Below are 19,945 nucleotides of genomic sequence, written 5' to 3'. Positions count from 1 at the left end.
ACCAGAATCAAACCCAGGACCCTTCAGTCTGCAGGCTGATGCTCTATCCACTGAGCCAAACCGGCCAGGGCTCAATTATCTCTTAATAAAGCCGGGGGGAGGAGGGAGGGACAGGGAGGGGCAAGGAGTAAAACTCTTTTTCAAATATAACCAAATTCAACTTCTGTGCTGCCTTTTTACCTTCTCCAACAAGGTACTCAGACTGTTCACTTAGAATCTTCAACTCTGAATTAGGAAAGTCAGATATGGGCAGTCTCACATAGGGTAAGGGCTTGGGACTCAGGGTCTGGTTTCAAAGCCACACTCTGCCACTTACTCTGAGCATTTGGGGCAGGTTACTCTAACAATTTGTGTCTCCTCTCATACATATTGAGAATAATAGTAATATCTTCCTCATGGAATTGTTGGGTGCATTCATGATTCTGGCACAGTGATTACCTGGTAACTATTAGCTAGTACTACCACCCAGGTTTTATCAATGAAGAAACACACGATGCATATAAGCATAACCAATGGATAAAAGACACTGGGGGAGGGGGGGCAGGTAAAGGCATGTACTTGGGGAAAGGGGAGGCTGGGGGGAGGTCAATGGGGAAAAAAAAAGACATATGTACTACTATTTGTAATACTTCAAACAATTAAAAAATAAATTAATTAAAAAAATAAAATTTTAAAAATTTAAAAAAAAATTAAAAAAAGAAAAGAAGAAACACACGATCCAGACTATACACAAATTGCTCAAAATCACAGGGCAAAGTATGATGGATCTAGATTTCAACCTCAGGATTTCCCATCACCTTTCTTTCCTGTTGTATAATCAGTTGGGATATGTTTACTGAATATCTGTTATATGGCCAATGCAGTAAGGAAGACCTCACTTTAGGTTGTCGACAGGTTCTGCGACTTTAAGCAAAACAACGTTGAATAAAACCAACTTTACCATAGATTAATTGATATAAACAAGAGTTAAGTTCCTATGCTATCTCAATGTAATAACAAAATGACATTGAACAAAATAATGTTATTCGAGGACCTGCTTACAGTACTAGCTGCCATGGGGAGATGAAAAAATAAACATAGACCTCTCTACCTGCCTCGAATTATAATATGGTTACTATGAAAGCAATGCTAGACACACAAAATAGTTAGCAAAAATGGCAGGGCCGTGATGATCACACACCAAGCTGTACAGTACAGATTCTAAGCGCAGCAGGATACTGGAGGAAAAGAAGTCCCAGCAAGTCTGGGAAATCAGAGCAGACTCCCGAGGTAAGATGGAACTTGAACTGGACCTCAGCTTCGGTTCAATTCAATTCAATTCAATTCCACAGGACCCATTGAGACTCCACATTTCAGAGGTACAAACCTCTAGAAGCTGTGTTGATACAAACAAACCAAAAACATAAGCTGCTGCCTCCCTCTCCCTAGCCCTCTCCAAGATCCCAGAGACGTATTCTACTTTCTAACTTAATTCCCTTCTTAACATCTAAACCCCTCTTTGTAGTGAAAGAGGGAGGAGAAACCATTCTAAAGGGAAAGAGGAAAGGAGAATCGAGGAGCGTTGACATGGAAGTGGTGACATCTGAGTGGAGGGCTAACAAGTGAGGAACATTTCTGTGAGGGAGAAGGAGGGAGCAATGAGAGGTGGGGGGGGGGCGCATGGGTATCAGGGGATGAGCAAGATGAAAGGCGCCTGAAGGACGGTTGGCTCTGGCTAAGGAACAGGACTGGAGAGAGTGCTCTAGGCAGGGGAAAGCCTGAGGAGGGCTCTGCAGGCTATCTCACACCCGTCCCGCCCACCATGGGCTCAGCTAAGTGCCAGCTAAGCAGAGGGAAGACGGAGCTTGAGCCTGAGATTTCTAAGCGTACAGTGGAGAACGGGTTCTGGTGAGGCCGGTTTTCCACCCAGGTGCCTGTCCTGTATCAGTGGTCTACACATCTTTTGCTGGAAAACTCCCTAAAGAAATTTTGAAAAATCAGGTACCCACTCACATATTTTTCCTCCTTTGCACATTTTTAAAGTTGGCATCTATAATTTTTCATTATAAGTTTATGTAGCTGTAAAAAAATGTTATTTCAATTTGTTATGAATGTTGACATTTTGAAATAAAACAGTAACACTGTTCTTTAAAATGTATCCAACTAAATCTAAGTAGCAAAGCAATTTTAAAAATACATAGACTTGCTTTTCTTTAACAGTTAAAATTTTTGTGTGTTTTCTTATTCTTGGAAGAGTATTTTCATTTTGTTTCCCTCCCATATTATCTTAATGCAATATACTTTAATGCTCTATGATAGAAATATATGGAAATTGAAAATTTTAGATGTTACTTCCTATAATTATAAGGCTTTACATGTTTAACATATCCTTTTGGATTAAGTTATCATTACAGTTAGTCTAAAATTGACCAAAGCAATACAAATACTTGTTTTGATAAATAAAAACTTACTTTGACCATCGAAAGTAAGGTTTTATCACACATGCATTTCCTAATCAGAGGGGTGTGGAGTTATAAAATGCTGACTGAAGGAGGTGTGGTTATGACGATATCTCACATTATCCCCTGCTGGGCACTGGAGAAGGTCCCACACTTTGGGGCAATCAGCCATTGTACTGGGTGGGAGTAATCCTTTCACAGAGTGGAAAAAGGCCAAGTGGGAAAGGGGCGGAGGGAAAAAGGAAACCCACACATGCTTCCCACCACAGCAGCTTTCCGAGGCACCTGGATTTTAGGAACGAGTACGTACACACCTGAGGAGAGCTGGCCAGTGAGAACCCTAACACCAGGCGCGCCCTAGTCCCCTTTGGAAAATCCTCACTTACGTTGTGGAGCATTTATACCCTAGTTCAGTGGTCGGCAAACTGCGGCTCGCGAGCCGTGGTTTGCCGCTCTATTGACTAATGAGTTTGCCAACCACTGCCCTAGTTCGAGACTGCTGTCTTAAGTGAGCAGACTAGCTCTGATTACATTTTAACTTCTTTGTGTGAGAGCCCCTTGGGTGGGGGTGTGCCTAGTAAAAACCTTCAGCTACAAAAACAAGGGCTTACCCAGGCAACCACTTCTATGTATCAGAGACTTTTTGGAGCTAGACAAAGAACAAATTTGCCAGCTCAGGAACTCAAAAACGTTCTGATTAGAGAAATCAACCTAACGGGTAGATACAGCTCACTTATTATTTAGCATAACCTTTCTGGAGAGTAAGCTAGCAAATATGTATTACTCTCTGACAGCCTTACTGAGAACTTGTCTAGAAGAAATATTTAGAAATATATGTGCCAAAAGATTTGCTACAATCCCACATTTAATAGCTGAAAAAATGAGATTAATTTATAACACTTCTGTATAAATAGAATATGATCATTGACTAAAAATCATGTTGAGAAAGAATATTTATATTCATAATATAAAGAGGATGAAAAGGGCAATTTCTTTCTTTGCATAAGCATAAGAACTTTTTGGGGGTAAAAACAGTCACATATAGCCCTGGCTGGATAGCTCAGTTAATTAGAGCATCATTCCAATACGCTCTAAGTTTGGGGGTTCTATCCTAGGTTAGGGCACATAGAAGAATCAACCAACGAATGCACAAATAAGTGGAACAACAAATTGGTTTCTCTCCCTCCCTTCCTCTCTCTCTCTCTCTCTCAAATCAATTTAAAAAATAGTCACATATAGACATATGTAGCTGGGCACATGTACACATATACACACATGCATGTGTACACAGAAAAAATTACTAGGAAACAAGTACTAATCTTTTAGAGTAGATTTGTAAGAAATTTCTATTTTTGTGCTTTCCTGTATATTTTCAAGTATTATCCAAAGAGATTTCAGATAAGGAATATTTTAAATCAGAAAAAATGTACTTTCCAATGGAAAAGGGAACCAATCTGCTTTTTAAAGCAATCACTGAGAACTCATTTAACAATCTTTAAGAATGAGAGTGTCAGGCCCCGTGCAGCCCACACAGCTCCAGGAACCAGCAATTCCACTCCTGTATTCTATCTGGAGGAGGGGATTCAGGCCCAAGAACTCTTGAAATAATTAAAACCAGACATTTTGTAAATTTCAAGTGATTAAAATTTCCCAGACTGCTCTGTATTTAAGAAAAACTCCAGCCCTGACCGGTTTGGCTCAGTGGATAGAGTGTCGGCCTGCGGACTGGGAGGTCCCAGGTTCGATTCCGGTCAAGGGCATGTACCTTGGTTGCGGGCACATCCCCAGTGGGAGGTGTGCAGGAGGCAGCTGGTTGATGTTTCTCTCTCATCGATGTTTCTAACTCTCTATCCCTCTCCCTTCCTCTCTGTAAAATATCAATAAAATATATTTGAAAAAAAAGAAAAAAAAAAAAGAAAAACTCCATGCTCAAATTAAAAAGCTAAGCCATCTACAATGTCTGTACCGTCACCGAAAGGCAATTTTTAAATTAGCATTAGTTGCATGTTACATTTCAAATTCTATCACTACATTTATATATCATTTAAATAACAATGTTAAATTTTTAAAAGAGAAAAATTATTATGTGAAGACTTCATCTTCGAGGGCAGAGTGCGGAACTTTAGCGCTCCTCCTTAGTTTTGCTTCCCTGCATAAAACACATTGGGGAGAGGATCAGCACTTGTTTGGAAAAGAAGCAGCTGACACTAAAACATCATTATTGAGATTAGCAAACTAAAAATTTATGAAGCACAAATCTTAGAAAAATATGTGATTGTGGTTCCCATGTTTACTTGTGCTGCACACTTTATGTTCTGTGCCTAATTAAATGCAACAGATTATGAAATGCTGAAATGCCAAGTCGGGTATAATGGAACATGTAGCATATTTACATGGTAAACCATTTTACCTCTAATAAATAGTTTCTCCCTAATCAATATGTTTCATCCCCATTATGTGATTCAATTTAAAATGAGGGATGGAAGCCAAAGACTATTCAATTTTTTAAGTTAATGGTGCTAATAAACTAAATCTCATCCCACTCCTCACCCTCCCAAGGATGCACCCTCAGTGTAAGGCCAGAAAGGCTGGACATACTGTAGGTAACCACTTGTGTGCATTCCCTTGAGAATCCAGACGGCAGCTGAGCAAGGGATTAGGAGCCAGACAGACCTGTGTGTGAAACCCAGCTGTGATTTCCCGTGTTACCTTGGTAAGATCATGTCATCTAATGTTCTCCTTTCCTGATGTACAAGACGGGATAGCGATGCCTACCACTACTCACAGGGCTGCCATGAACATTAAATGAGATAACATGTTAAATACACAGGACTATGCCTGAGATGTACTAGGCACCTAATAAATGTTACACCTCTCCCTTTTCCGAGAACCAACAAGCAACAAGAGCAACAATAGCCAGGCCAGTGTGGCTCAGTGGATTGAGCATAGTCCCATTGAGCATAGTCCCCAAGAGGTCGCTGGTTCGATTTCGGGTCAGGGCATATGCCCTGGTTACAGATTCAATCCCGGGTGTGCAGGAGGCAGCCAATCGATGTTTCTCTATCATCAATATTTCTATCTCTCTCCCTCTTCCTTCCTCTCTCTCTAAAAAAACACACACACACACACACACACACACAATAAAAACAGGTGTGGTGTGTTTTTTAAAAGAGCAACAACAAAGCCCTCTTGCTTCCTGTAGCCACAAAGGTCAGGTCAGGTCTCCCTTTTCACAGGAGCTTTGAATTCTGGGGAGAGCCAGTCCATGTTCCCAGGGCTGGTGGGATAAAGGCTATGAGTACATGGAACAGCCCATCAGACCTCAGAGGGAAGGCAGGGAAGGGGTGGGCGGGAGGGCAAGAGACCAACCAAAGGACTTGTATGCATGAATATAAGCATAACCAATGGACACAAACAGTAGGGGGGTGCGGGCAGGTGCTGGGGGGTGGGAGCAGCCAGGGAGAGGTAAATGGGAGAAAAAGGAGACACATGTAATACTTTCAACCATAAAGAATTTAAATTAAAAAGAGAGAGAGAGAGAAAAGGGGGTGTTCAGCATAATAAACTTCCTATCAGAGGAGAATATGAGCTCCTGTCTGCACATACCTGCTGGGCTACTACTCTGCATAAGCAGCTGATATTACCTATGCCTCCTTGTCCCTCCTCACTCCTGCCCCAACATGACAGCCACTTGCATGACAATGCACTGGACCTAGAATTTGTAGGAAACCTGGGTTTATATCCTACTTATACCTATGTTTATAACAGCAGCCATCGATGGAAACTGCATTATGAGCCAGCCATTGTGTCAGGAACTTTACATCAATTATCTTATTTAGATAAGACCCAGTTTTACTAATGTAGAAACAGAGTCAGAAACTTCATGTAACTTGCCTGAGGTCACACAGCCTTTCCTGTGCTTTTCCCACTATCCCTTATCTAGTAGAAACTGTTTCTAATTAATACTCAATTTTAAAAAATTCAAAAAATATTTACTCAATTTTATTTCTTTTCCATTGTATTAAATGGCTAAGGCTATGAAAGTACATTCTACCTTTTCAGTGCAAAATATTTTGGCTCTTTTATTGTTAAAATGTGGGCTAGCCCAAGAATTCAAATCATCTGTTTTCTTTTTAGAAAATAAGTTCCAAATTCCTAACAATTGTCTTAAAAACCAACTTGAAACACACCCACTTCTAATGGGAGAGCTGAACAATAGAAATTCAGTTTCCATAGTATTTGAAATAATTTAAAACAGATTCACTTGTCAAGTACTATAATTTTTTTATTTGAGGCTGTGAAAAATTTTATTGCCATAATGTACTGACGCCCTCACAGTCTGGCTTTGCCCTTTCTACTCTATGCATGATAGACTGATAACTACTCATGACATTCACAAAGAGGTTCATCTGCAAAAGTATATAAAACGTCAGCCTCCCGGCCACAGCACATCGAAAAGAGATGACACCATTCATCTCCCTAAAACACGTGCTGAGAGGTGGTTCTAAATGACCACAGATGATATTTTCAGTTAAAGATGCTTTTCTTTAAAATTCTCTCATTTAAAAAAGTAGAATGTGCTGGGTGTACAACTGAATAGGTTCCTTCCAGGCTCCATGGAAAGCCTTTGGCAGATTTTGAAACACTGACATCTCAGCTGTGAAACCACCTCCCATCAGCTGCACTGAAAGATCAGCTTCCGAAAACTAACCTCCAGAGCACTCTTAGTAAACAATGGGCCAGATTTTTTGTCGAGGTAAGTGTCATGTCAATCTAATTCCTATACATGAAAACATCAAAGTTTATTAAGTGTTCTATAGTTAAGCCTTTTGTTTCGTGGAAACCTTTATTTAGTCAAATACCAGTCCCTACCAAATACATAACCCAGTTTTCTTTACTTTTTAAAAATCCAGAAATTTTCACTGAATTTATTTAAAATGTCCTCAAAACATATATTACCCTTTCAACATACATAATTAATTCTCACTAAAAACAAATCACATATATTTTTAGAGTAAAAAATACACCAAGGGTAGGTAGGTCTATTCAAAGACTAATAGACATAACCCCATTGCCAAACCCTGGCCATCCCATGGCCCCCAGGCCCTCACCTTTATGGAGCCTATGAAGGGCTGGGGCTGCCTGCACACTTGTTTGCTGGAGGGCAGAGCCTCTGTTCCCTTTTTCTTTTGGCACCTTTACAAGGCTCTGTATGCACAACATACCCAGCAAGAAAACTGGTTTGAATGGGTGACAAATTCGCATTTATCAAGCACTAATGATATGGCCGGCCCTGTGACATATATGATCTCATTTAGCCCTCAAACCTCTGATGAAAATATCATTATCCTAATTTTACAGATCAAACAATGGAAACGTCAGGTTAAATAATTAGCTTAAGGTCACACTGCTACTTAATAATGGTGGAGTGGAGTCTGAGTGACTTTTCTGCATCTTCCTATACTAAGTATGTACAATCATCTGGAGTTAAAGTACCAATTTCTCAAAATGAGTAATAAGAAATATTGGTACCACTGCCTAAATGGAACACAAGTAACAAAACTTAGTGTTGGTTAAAAAAATCTGGAGTACCTGCAGAGCCATATTTCCTAAATATCTAACTTTAGGGAATCAAGAGGGAGAAAAGGAAACTATTTCTATTACTTTAGAACTTTTCTCCCTGATCTTCAGCCCAGTCATCTGACAAGGTCCCAGTGGGGTTACGTAACCCATTAGTTCTTTTACCCTCTTCCACTCCTGGGCTCAGAGCTTAGCTAGGGCAAGTCACAAGCTTAGGCCATTGGATTGCCTCTGATCATATACCTCAACCCAGAATTCTTTAGCTCTCATAATTCATTTCATAGCATTTATTACCATAACATTAAATTCATATCCAATTATTTACCCATTCTCCAAAATATCAGTTCTACCAACAAAATACTTTCAAATCCATCCCTATTTTCCACTCTCAGTGGCCTAATTTGAATCTTCACCACCTCTTGCTTGAATTATACCAATAATTTATGTAGTCACTTTCATTCTATTGGTTCCCCCTCAAATCGATCTTCCAATTTGGTGCTAGGATAATCTTTCATTCTAATCATATACCTCAACCCAGAATTCCTTATCTCCCATAATTCATTTCATAGCACTTATCACCATAACATAATAATTGCATATGTTATTATTTATAATTATATATCTCAATTATCCTTCTCTCCTCATTAGAATAAGCTCCACAAGGACAGAATCTCTATTGTACTCACTATGATACGTAGCATAGTAACCAGAAATCACTAGTTGCATAAATACCATTGAATAAATTAATTAATTAATGCAAAACAGACATGTAAACTGATCAACCTCAAAATTGCAGGCATCACTGCAGACATCTAAATATTTAAATATCATAATTGCAGACCTTCCCCAATCAAGCTCTAGCTTGACTTTTTACCTAAATCGTTTCTTCAACATTCATTGAGTGTCTATGTGCTGTACATTGTGCTAGGTGTTTAAAATATAGTACTGAATAAGACCATAGTCCCTACCAACATGGAATTCACCATCTATTAGGGGAACAGCATTAAACAATTCATTAGTTATAATTGTGATCAATACTATCAAAAAAAGTATAAGAATCTATGAGAAAATATAATGAAGAATATGAACTGGGAGTACAAGTAAAGCTTTCTTGAAGAACTGACATTTGAAATGAGCGTTGAATAGTAATTAATAAGATATCTATGTTTGTATAGCGATGATAGGGTTAGACCATTCAAGGCAAGAGAAACAGCATAATAATTTTTATTGTTACATCTTCTTACTCTGTGGTAGGCATTCTGCTAGGTGCTCTACATATTTTATTGAACTAAATTTCCCATAACCCTATGAAATGCATGCTATTTTTATCCAAATTATATATATGAGAAAATGAGACACAGTAGGTTAAATGACTTGCTCAAGGTCACAGAGCTAATAAGCTGAAAGACTTTCCTTATCCTCTCAGTAGAACAAACCCATAGGCACCTGTGCACTCTCCCAGGTAATTTTTGTATCCTGTCAGTAACATGTTTGTCTCCCCCAAGAGATTTGACATTTCTAAGGCTAACGCACCTTATCTTATTCATCTTTGTTTGCCACAGTGCCCAGCACAATACCTAGCACACAATAGCCCTCAAGCTTCTAACCAAAGGAAGTTACTGGTAGGAGATGAGAAGAGAGGAAAGTCAAGTCAGAGTGTTGTTCCCCTGACTCCCTCACTGTAATACTGCCTTTACTTAAGGTCTCAGTTACTGTTCTCCACCTACCTCTATGTCTTGTTTGGGCAGCAGAACCAAGCTTTACTAGTATTATCCTTTGTGGTTTCCCTACACTCTGTCCATACTTCTGTCATAGTCACTTTATTAAACTCTCCTCAAATTATTCTAATTTAAGTGTGCCATCTGTTCTCTGCTGGGACCCCCAATATATCGGCCTATTGGTCTGACATGCCTCATGGAAGCAAGGCCATGGAAAGGTGAGATGCAATGATTAGGAACAGGCATAAGGGGAGACTAATGGGAATACTCACAAGGAAAAAATAGGCAAAAGAAGGTGACAAGGACAAAAACCAGAGGGACCATGATTCTGATTATGGCTTCTTGTGTGGTATAGAAAAACTCAAAAACTACACCTAAGGTGGAAACAGTCTCTATCTTCCTTAGTTTGGGTATCATGTTAAATGAGTATTGGAGATTCCCTTTAAAAAAGTCAATTGTAAAGTAAATATATACCTGACATCACTGGAGTAAGCTTTAGGGACCATGCTAATTATAGTGCTGATTGTAGAGAACAACAAGAAAAATCAGAGGCTTCTCTTGTTTTCTTTAAATCTTGCAGATATTCCTTATCTATACTCAGTGTTCCAGCATCCTCAAAGCTCCCATCTTTTTACAACCAGCTCCTTTGTTCTCTGCACACTGTTTAATGATATCCCATCTCCACTAGGACACACAATCAGAGCCTTTATAGAACAGAGGGTCTGCAGCCTTCTTTTAAGACAGTGTGAAAGAACCACTTTAACAAAATAGCTGCCATTTTCCTTCAACTTGTCTCCAGTTTACCAATTGCATACTCACAGCACAATCTATTTCTGCCTTCTGTCTACTGCCAAAGTAACTGAAAAGGCCTTTACGGATAGCTGAAAAAGATACTGTAATTTGATAGTCATCTTTTCCCCTGTTCTAATTATTATTTTAACAGGCTTCTTCTTATTTTAATACATTTTTTTAATAAGGAAATCTTACTTACAAATTTTAATTAGCTTACTGAATATTCACTGCTTTGGAATAAGTAGTTTAATGAGTAAGGAGATCTCAGACTACTAACTAGCCTGGAGTCTCTGAAGTAGCTAGGGGGGAATGATGCAGCCTTAGTGATATAAGCCCTGGCCTGTGCCTTACAAACCAGGACTCTGCAGTTGAGGCCTCAGGGATAGAGGAATCACACTGCCTCTTGCTGGAAAAAAGTAAAAATCCAGTTTATTCCTTTTTATCAAGAACCTCTGTGTAAGAACCTCCAGCCCTCCCGAAGACCCGTGTCTCTTGTCAAATCATTAATTTCTCTGAACATTAGTCTCCTCATCTGTAAGGGTTTTAGGCACTTTTCTTCACAACAGACTATTTATAAAAGTGGGTCTTGTGCACCACTGTAAAGGCTCCAAAATATGTTAGCTGAATAAATGAATGAATGAAAGAATGAATCTTAATGCTGCCAACTAACCTTCTGACCATTTCAGGTTCTCATCTGTTAAAAAAAAAAAGCCAATCTTTTCTTTACAGTATATTTCTTTTTTTTTTTTTAATATATATTTTATTGATTTTTTTACAGAGAGGAAGGGAGAGGGATAGATAGTTAGAAACATCAATGAGAGAGAAACATCGATCAGCTGCCTCCTGCACACCCCCTATTGGGGATGTGTCCGCAACCAAGGTACATGCCCTTGACCAGAATCGAACCTGGGACCCTTCAGTCCGCAGGCCAATGCTCTATCCACTGAGCCAAACCGGTTAGGGCTCTTTACAATATATTTCAATTAGACTAGCAATGAAGAATAAGTTAATATTTTTCATTCTAAAAACTTCTAGCACAGAAAGTACAGCCAAAATTATTTAAATTCAAAAATGGAATCAGGAGAACAATGGAATTTTTGTGACTTGCTAACTTGAATAATCAGTGCAAGTTAGCTCTATTCCAAAAAGTAAAAGCATATTAATATCTGCTCCACTAAGAATATGTGACAACTTAAGTATGATTCTTAGGGCTTATGACATTTGAAATAATTTCTTCTTTTGTGAATTTTCAGGGTGTTATGTAAAAGGGGAACTCCAGCTTAATCAAACCACGCCTTAGGACAGCAGAGATTTCAAATTCTGAGATCTGCTTATAATTCCATGTTAAGGATATTTATCTTTATAATATTATTAGCATAAATTAATGTAGGACTAATAAAAATTGTAAATTTTTACTTATTTATGCCTATTTATATACTATAATGTACAGTAAAATTTTAAAACTACAATATATATTAATATGTCCAAAACCAAACTCCTAATCTTTCTCTCCCCAAAACCTGCTCCTCCCCAAACCTTCCCCAATACATTTCAAGATAATTCCATCCTTCCACTGCTCAGGCCAAAAATTAGTCATCCTTTGCTCTCCTTCTCTTACATCCTAATCTAATCTATCAGAAAACCTCTTGCTATTCCTTCACAATTTTCTGGAGTCCAGCCATCTCTCATCACCTCTACAACATCATCCTGGCCCAAGGCACCAGCCTCTTACTCTGTAATAGGCAGTGGCACTCCACCTGGTGCCTCTGCTTCTCCTTGCTTCCAGGGTCTATTGTTAATATAGCTGCCTTGGTGACCCTGTTAAAACTTAAGTCAGATCATGTGATTCCTCAGTTTTCCTTAAAAGCTCAAGTCATTACCATCCTATATAATAAAAGCCTAATATGCCAAGTACCTGGTTGTCCATTCAACCAATCAAAGCATAATATGCTAAGGATATGCTAAGGCCATTCAACTGCTTGCTATGACGTGCACTGACCACCAGGGGGCAGACAGTCGACCGGTTGACCAGTTGCTATGACCTGCACTGACCACTTGGGTAGGTTAACTTGCTGCTGGGGTCCAGCTGATTGGGACTGAGCGAGATGGGCCGGACACGCCCTGGAGCCCTCCCATGGTTCCTCCCCAGCTGGACAACCTCCGGCGTCCTTCCCAGGCCCCGATCGTGCACCGGTGGGGTCCCTCATGCACTGGGCCTCTCGTGGTCTATAAAACCCTGCATCATTTGGACCTCACATTCTTTTTTGACTTTATCCCCTACTATTTCTACCACCTGCTCAGGCCACTTTTACCTAAGATGTTTGCACTTACTGTTCCTTCTGCCTGAATGTTCTTCACCAATTAGCCACATGGTTTGCTAATTCATCTCCTTCAATCTTTACCAAAAGATGTTATCTCAGGAGGGGCTTTCTTTAATAATCTAATAAAAATTGCACTCCTTGAATTTCCTGTTCCCTTTCCCTTCCTTTATTTTTCTCCATTAACACCTATCACCTTCTAACTTATCATCTCATTTACTTATTTTATCTGTTTATATCCCCTAGGAAAATGTAAGTTCCATGAGGGCATGTTTGTTGTTGCGTAAGTAAGCTTTTTAGTCAAGTAAAAATACATATATACAAAAAAGAAACACACATCATAAATATAGAACTTGATAAATTTACATAAAGTTAATACACCCATGGAATCATTTTTTAGATCAGGAAGCAGTCCCCTTTCCAATCACTATTCTCCTAAGGGTGAATTTCTGGATTTTAAGTTTAACTGTACTTTAGTATGATGTATATTTTAAACAATATTTAAATATATATATACATACTAGAGGCCTTATGCACAAAATTCATGCGGGGAGGGGGGGTCCCCTCAGCCCAGCCTGCACCCTCTCCAATCCGGGACCCCTCGGGGGATGTCCGACTGCGGGTTTAGGCCCAATCCCGCAGTCAGACAACCTTCTCTCTCACAATCTGGGACCACTGGCTCCTAACTGCTTACCTGCCTGCCAGCCTGGTTGCCGCCAACTGACCCCCTGCTGGCCTGGTTGCCCCTCACTGCCCCTCCCCCCCGCCAGCCTGGTTGCAGCAACTGCCCTCCCTGCCAGCCTGGTTGCCCCCCTCTGCTGGCCTGGTTGCCCTTCACTGCCCGCCCTGCTGGCCTGGTCGCCCCATGCAGTCTACTGTTCAGTCGTTTGGTCGTCCCTCACTAACCCCCCCGCCTGCCTTGTCACTCCACGCAGCCTGCTGTTTGGTCGTTACTGTGAGGGCGTCCTGACCAATTTGCATATTACCCTTTTATTAGTGTTTGTGTGTGTGTGTGTGTGTGTGTGTGTGTGTGTGTGTGTGTATGAAAGTAGATAACATGTCAGGTCTAGAACATTTTCTGCTTTAACTTCTAAACAATTTAAACAAAAGGACACTAATTTATAAGGCTAGTAACTGATGCCTTCAAGAGTTAAAATGACAACATCATTGTTCCCATTTCAGTGATGTAGGGTAAAGTTGTTGTTGAGGGGAAATTAACTTTTTAGGCAGGAAAAGGGTAAAAAGGAGAAGAAATAGCCAGAATTTAAACTGATTATTGAAATTCTGCATTTGAAAGGCTGACCTGGGAGAAATAAGACTAGGGACTGCTTTTGGACAGAGCAATATATCTGTGTCTATGCTATTTCTACCACTAAAGCAACTACTAAAAAAACTTCAAAACCTAACAAAGTCATTTTTCTATAGAAAACAAGTGAAATGACTAAGTAATTAATTTAGTAATTAACTAAGTAAGTTGTTTATTAAAATCACTGGTACTAGTAAATGGGTTCCTATCCTACTTTATTTTTTTTTTTATTATTTTTTTTAATATATATATTTTATTGATTTTACAGAGAGGAAGGGAGAGGGATAGAGAGAAACATCGATGAGAGAGAAACACCGATCAGCCGCCTCTCGCACACCTCCCACTGGGGATGTGCCCGCAACCAAGGCACATGCCCTTGACCGGAATCGAACCTGGGACCTCTCAGTCGGCAAGCCGACGCTCTATCCACTGAGCCAAACCGGCTAGGGCTCCTATCCTACTTTAGAAGGCAAGCAAAACCTCCCTAGTTTAGAATAGTCAGAGGAAACTTTTCTCTCACTTATTACACAGCAGTATGTTAAGCAAACCCTACATGGCACACAAAATGCTAATACTGCAACTAGTGAAAAACCAGGAGCATATTGGTTTTTGAAAAACGTGTATGATCTATGTTATTTTCCAATGGTAAATATGTTATAGAAATAAAAAAGAAAAGAAGAGGAACCACAAAAACACATTATTTTAAATTGGACCTGCAAACATTAGAATTCTAAGTCAGAATGCTGTTATGAGAGCCAGAAAACCAGGCTTGGCATCATCAGCTGGTGTTCAGCATGAGCCCAATCCTTTCACTAATGTTTGGGGAAATGCACACACTCCAGAAAACACCACTTGACATAAATGCACTTTTAATTTCACCTGCCCTGTCTAATCCAGCAAATTATATTGTTCCTTAGTATTTCAAGTGGCAATGAGTACTACATAACCCAGATAGTAACCCTATCTAATAAAGAGGGAATATGCTAATTGACCATCACTCCGTCACAAAGATGGCTGCACCCACAGCTGAGGCCAAGTTCCCATAAGGAGGCTTAATAAGCAATCAGCAGGGACCTGACAGGGGACCTCAGGCTGTGCCCCTCACCTGGCAGGGCTTGACAGGGGATCTCAGGCTGTGACCCCCACCTGGTGGGGCTTGATGGAGAACCTCAAGGCACGCCCTCCGCCCCCGTCTGGGCTGGGGGCCTCAGGCCACGCCCCCCGTCCTGGCGCCGGGCCAGGGGACCTGAGGCTATGCCCCCTGCCTGGCAGGGCTTGACAAGGGTGGGACTGGCTGGGTCTGGATCTAGCCCTATGGAGGGGGGCGGGGTGGTGGTGGCCAGGTCTGGGTCTCACGCGATTTTGAGGTTCATGTGGGTGGGCGGGAACTTGACTCTGGGTCCCGTGGTGTGCCCCAGACTCTGACAGGAGGAAGGTTTTCATATACATTTTACTAATTTTCTTTCATCTCTGACACTTCTATTATATAAAAAGGGCAAATAGCAATATTAAATTATTTCCTCTAATTAATCCCCTTTTAATGTGCACAAATTTCGTGAACCAGGTCACTAGTGTTTTATGAAATGCATGTTTTTACAAGCTGGTGACTTAAATTGACTATATTCCATTTCAAAGTGAGGACGACCTCCCCCTCCAAAAGAAAAAATGAAGGAATACCACTATTTCATAGGACAATGACAATAACTATAAATAAAATCTTAATTATAAATCTAAGTTTGCTCTAAAGGTTCTATGGAAACTAATGCCAATACAAGGGCTGGATAACATCTTCAACCCAGCCCCTATTCCCTCAAACAACACTGACTTTCATTGGAATGTGAAGGGGATCTTTAGTATCCTGCACTTCAGATGCATATGCATGGAATAAAGAAATAATATTCAAATGAAAATCTACAAGCATCAATATGGAATAGTTAAGTAAAACTGTATTTTCAAGCCAATACCAATTGGATATACTTATTTTTAAAGGAAGTACAGTTGTTTATTTGTTGCCAATCCTCAATCTAAATATCAGTATACCTGTTTAAAATGAAATGTATTTTTGTTAGATGATGACAACTAACTTCAGGCTTCAATTTATTAAAAATAGGCCTTTAAAACAAAATACAAAACAGTGACAGGAATGAACTTAATTTTTCTACTTAATGGATAACAAGGAAGCACAGAAATCTTTGGGACCCAAATATCATAATAGCAAGGTTATCAAGAAAGGACTTGGTGAATTCCTCAAAGCTTTCACCAAAGAGTTATATTAAACTAGTGTCCCAGGGCATGGATTCATGCACATTGAAAGGAAATTAATTAGAAGAAATATTTTAATATTGCTATTCGCCCTTTCTCTATAATAGAAGTGTCAATTGATCGACAATGACAGATCGAAACACAAGCGTGCGATTGGCGCCAGCGAGAGCTTTCTATGTATCGGGCATGCGTGAGTCAACTTAGCCTTTTTTATATATAGAATAAACTTGCTTAATTAGAACTGCTTTCTGATGTAGCTAAACTTTTTCTAGCCCAGTGAAGCACCCCAACTTCTCTTTCAGGTAATTGTCAGCAACACAGCAGTAAATATCAACACGAAGTAGATTATTATTGTAGATCACACAGGGAGAACAAAGGGTAAAATATTTAACTGTAGCAGTGTTTGACTATATTCTGCACAGTGAGAAAACCTGAAGTTATTTTCAAGTTCCACCATTTCTTACTTCTTTTGAGTCAGTTTCTAAACTTTCTAAATCTCTGTTTTCTGGTTAATGAAAAGAAAATAGGATTCCACCAAGTCTCCTATCTTCCTACTCCAGGACTTCTGTGAGAATCAAATGAGATGAGGCATGTGAAAACGCTTCACGAACATTTGGTTAAACTGTAAAATGTTTGCACCTGGCTATAAAGCAAGTTGGGTTCCTGGGCTGAAGAAACTCCAAGGAGTCTAGTCGCTAGGGAGAGGAAGCCAGGTGTTGCTACGTGATGTCATTACCTGGCACCCACAGCGACTGTTTTCAGGTTGGGCTGTGGGCCGCATTTTGCGCCATGGGGTCTTGGCAGCGTTGGCTGTGATTTGGTAGGGTGTTGCTCTGGGGTAGTGGCAGGGCTTGTGTCCCACTTAGGGGAAGCCTAGTGTTGGTTTGTTGGCACCAGGTCCGTGGTGCCGTTTATTTTTAAATGGCCAGTGTGCATCATGGCAGCTCCTGTGTTGAGCATCTGCCCCCTGGTGGTCAGTGCACATCATAAGCTACTGGTTGAACGGACAGACACTTAGCCTTTTATATATGTGTGTGTGTATGTGTGTGTGTGTGTGTGTGTGTGTATATATATATATATATATTTCTTTTCAGCAACAAATAAATTGGTTTCTCACTGGGGGAAGCCTCAGCCAGTCATCCAAATTAGGAAAAGGAGGATTACATGCCACTAAACTATCTCTTCCCACGGCATGTTTATGTCCTTTTTATCGAAGATTTACACTAGGGTGGCGGGTGACTATCTTCTCTCCTTGCCACTTAAGGTTTTAAAAAAATTTATCTAAACTTAAAAGCTTAAATAAAAATGTGGAAATATATTATGTTTTCTTTATGTCTTCTCTGATGATGGAACACATGGATATGTAATTTGGCGAGAATGCTCTGAGGAAAGAACAGGGTTTGTATATTACTGGGGAAACAAGACAGACCAATGGAGTCCTCACTCACCTGGGACACTGTGATGCTGCATTTCTTGGCCAGCTCCTCTTTGGCTTCTTCACTGGGGTAGGGGTTGCTGAGGTGTGAGTAAAAATATTCATTCAAGATTTCTGTGGCTTGTTTACTGAAGTTACGCCTTTTTCGTCTATGACAAAAAAACAAAAAGAACTGTAGTTATAATCAGCACTAACCAAAGAGAGATACATTAATTAGGATCATACCAAAAAAAAAGTAGACTTCTATTTTTAAACATTCTTGGGGTCTAATTTATCAATATGGTATTATAAATTACACTCTTGGCATCAACCAAAGCACTAGAGCCAATGCATCTTAAGATTTAGAACAGGGGTGGGCAAACTTTTTGACTCGAGGGCCACAATGGGTTCTTAAACTGGACCGGAGGGCCGGAACAAAAGCATGGATGGAGTGTTTGTGTGAACTAATATAAATTCAAAGTAAAGGAGCGGAGGGGAGAGCAGGAGAACCCTCCGCTCTTTCGGCTCCGCGGGCCAGATAGAACAGCCGAATGGGCCGGATCCAACCCGCGGGCCGTAGTTTGCCCACGGCTGATTTAGAATCACTAAGAAAAATACTAAAATGGGGAAGCACTATTAATTTCATTCTTTAATTTATTCAACAAATATTTACTAAGGATCTAATGTGTTCTAGATACTTAATAAAGATTCAGTTGGAACAAAACAGATAATATCTACCAGAGAGTTTACAGGAGATTGGAGGGTTAAGGTGAAAAGTAGAAAGTTAGGGGAAAGATATTAGACAAGTATCACAGAAATAAATAGTTACAAATTGTGGTGACCATATCAAGTACGATGAAGGGAAAGTATAAGATATAATGAGAGTGTATCAGAGGGGAACCTAACAGATTATAGTGTCAGGAAAGGTTTCCTTGAAGGAGTGACATTTAATCTGAGACCTGGAGAATGTGCAGGAGTCAGTCAAAGAACAGAGGGAGGAGGAATGAGTAGAGAAAATGGTCCTGTAACCAAAAAGAGGGTGAAAAGTCCAAAGGGCTAAAGAAATCTGGATCACAGTAAAAATTAGAATATGTGTGAGATGAATCTGGAAGGATAGGCAGGGGCCAGATTATTCAGGCTTAGTGAGCCCCATAAGAATTTTTGGTGGCAGTTTTTAAGTTATTCTTGTTTAAAATCAGTACTTTTTAATGGAAACAACATGACCAAAAATCTGTCACAGAATTTTGAGACTCATTAAAATAACGAAGTTTAATGAGAAAAAAAATTATTTTTTGTTTTTATTTTACTATGAGGAAGCTACTAAAGATTTTATATCTTTTAAAAAAAATATTTGTTCTGACTGCTAAGAATAGTGGGAGGAGGACATGAAAGGAAACACAGATATATTTAAGGAGACAACTGCAATGGTCAAATTGAGAGATGATGGTAACAGCATAAGGTAAGAGTAATGGAAATAAAAAGATTCAAGCTCTATTTGAAAGGTAAAAGCAATAGGACTTGATGATGACTTGGGAGGGGAAAATGGGTGGAGAAAACAGAAAAGGAAAGTAAGGAAAAAAATACACCAGGGGTTTCTAGATTTGTCTGTTTAAGAAACTGCGTGGACTAAGGTAAGATTTGCTCTAAGAGAAACACTAGGGGAGGAAAATATTTCTTTACTGGGAGAGGGGTGGCAGAGTGTCAGGAGGTCAAGTATTTATTAACAATTTACATCAAATAGCAAAAATGCCATTTGTTACTAAGTTTTTAAAGAATTCTAGCCTGAAAATTAGCATTTGTCAGACTTCACCTTAAATCAGATTCTCTAATAACTGAAATATACTTTCCCCAAATAACTTCCTTCCAAATAATCTTAATGATCTTCTCACTTGTGATATCCTACACTTAGAAGAGTCAGTAGGCAGTTGTAAATGTGTAGACCCTTATGAGATCCTTCTAGTTACAATGATGCCGCTAACATGGGATGTTAAGCGTGTCATCTGTGGCTCAACATCAAGGAAGAGTCCAGGGAGCAAGAAATCTAGGACTGATCCAAATATCTCAAGTTATCAAACCTACAATTTATTTCAAAATTGTGGAAGGTTAAACCACTGTTT

General features: G+C 39.7%; 1 protein-coding gene across 2 annotated transcripts in view; it reads right to left on the bottom strand.

The window, feature by feature from the left end:
• Nucleotides 1-19,945, bottom strand: part of PBX3 (PBX homeobox 3) — a 188,948-nt gene that overhangs the window by 11,639 nt on the left and 157,364 nt on the right. For both annotated transcript variants that reach the window (XM_080671048.1, XM_080671049.1), the window contains exon 5: nucleotides 17,863-17,998. In XM_080671048.1, coding sequence (XP_080527174.1) covers nucleotides 17,863-17,998 — 136 coding nt within the window. The remainder of the gene's footprint in view (nucleotides 1-17,862; nucleotides 17,999-19,945) is intronic.

This window comes from Plecotus auritus, assembly GCF_963455305.1.
Source record: "Plecotus auritus genome assembly, chromosome: 5".
Classification (NCBI taxonomy): domain Eukaryota; kingdom Metazoa; phylum Chordata; class Mammalia; order Chiroptera; family Vespertilionidae; genus Plecotus; species Plecotus auritus.
The sequence above is the reverse complement of the archived record's forward strand: the minus strand, read 5'-3'. Positions and strand labels throughout refer to the sequence as shown.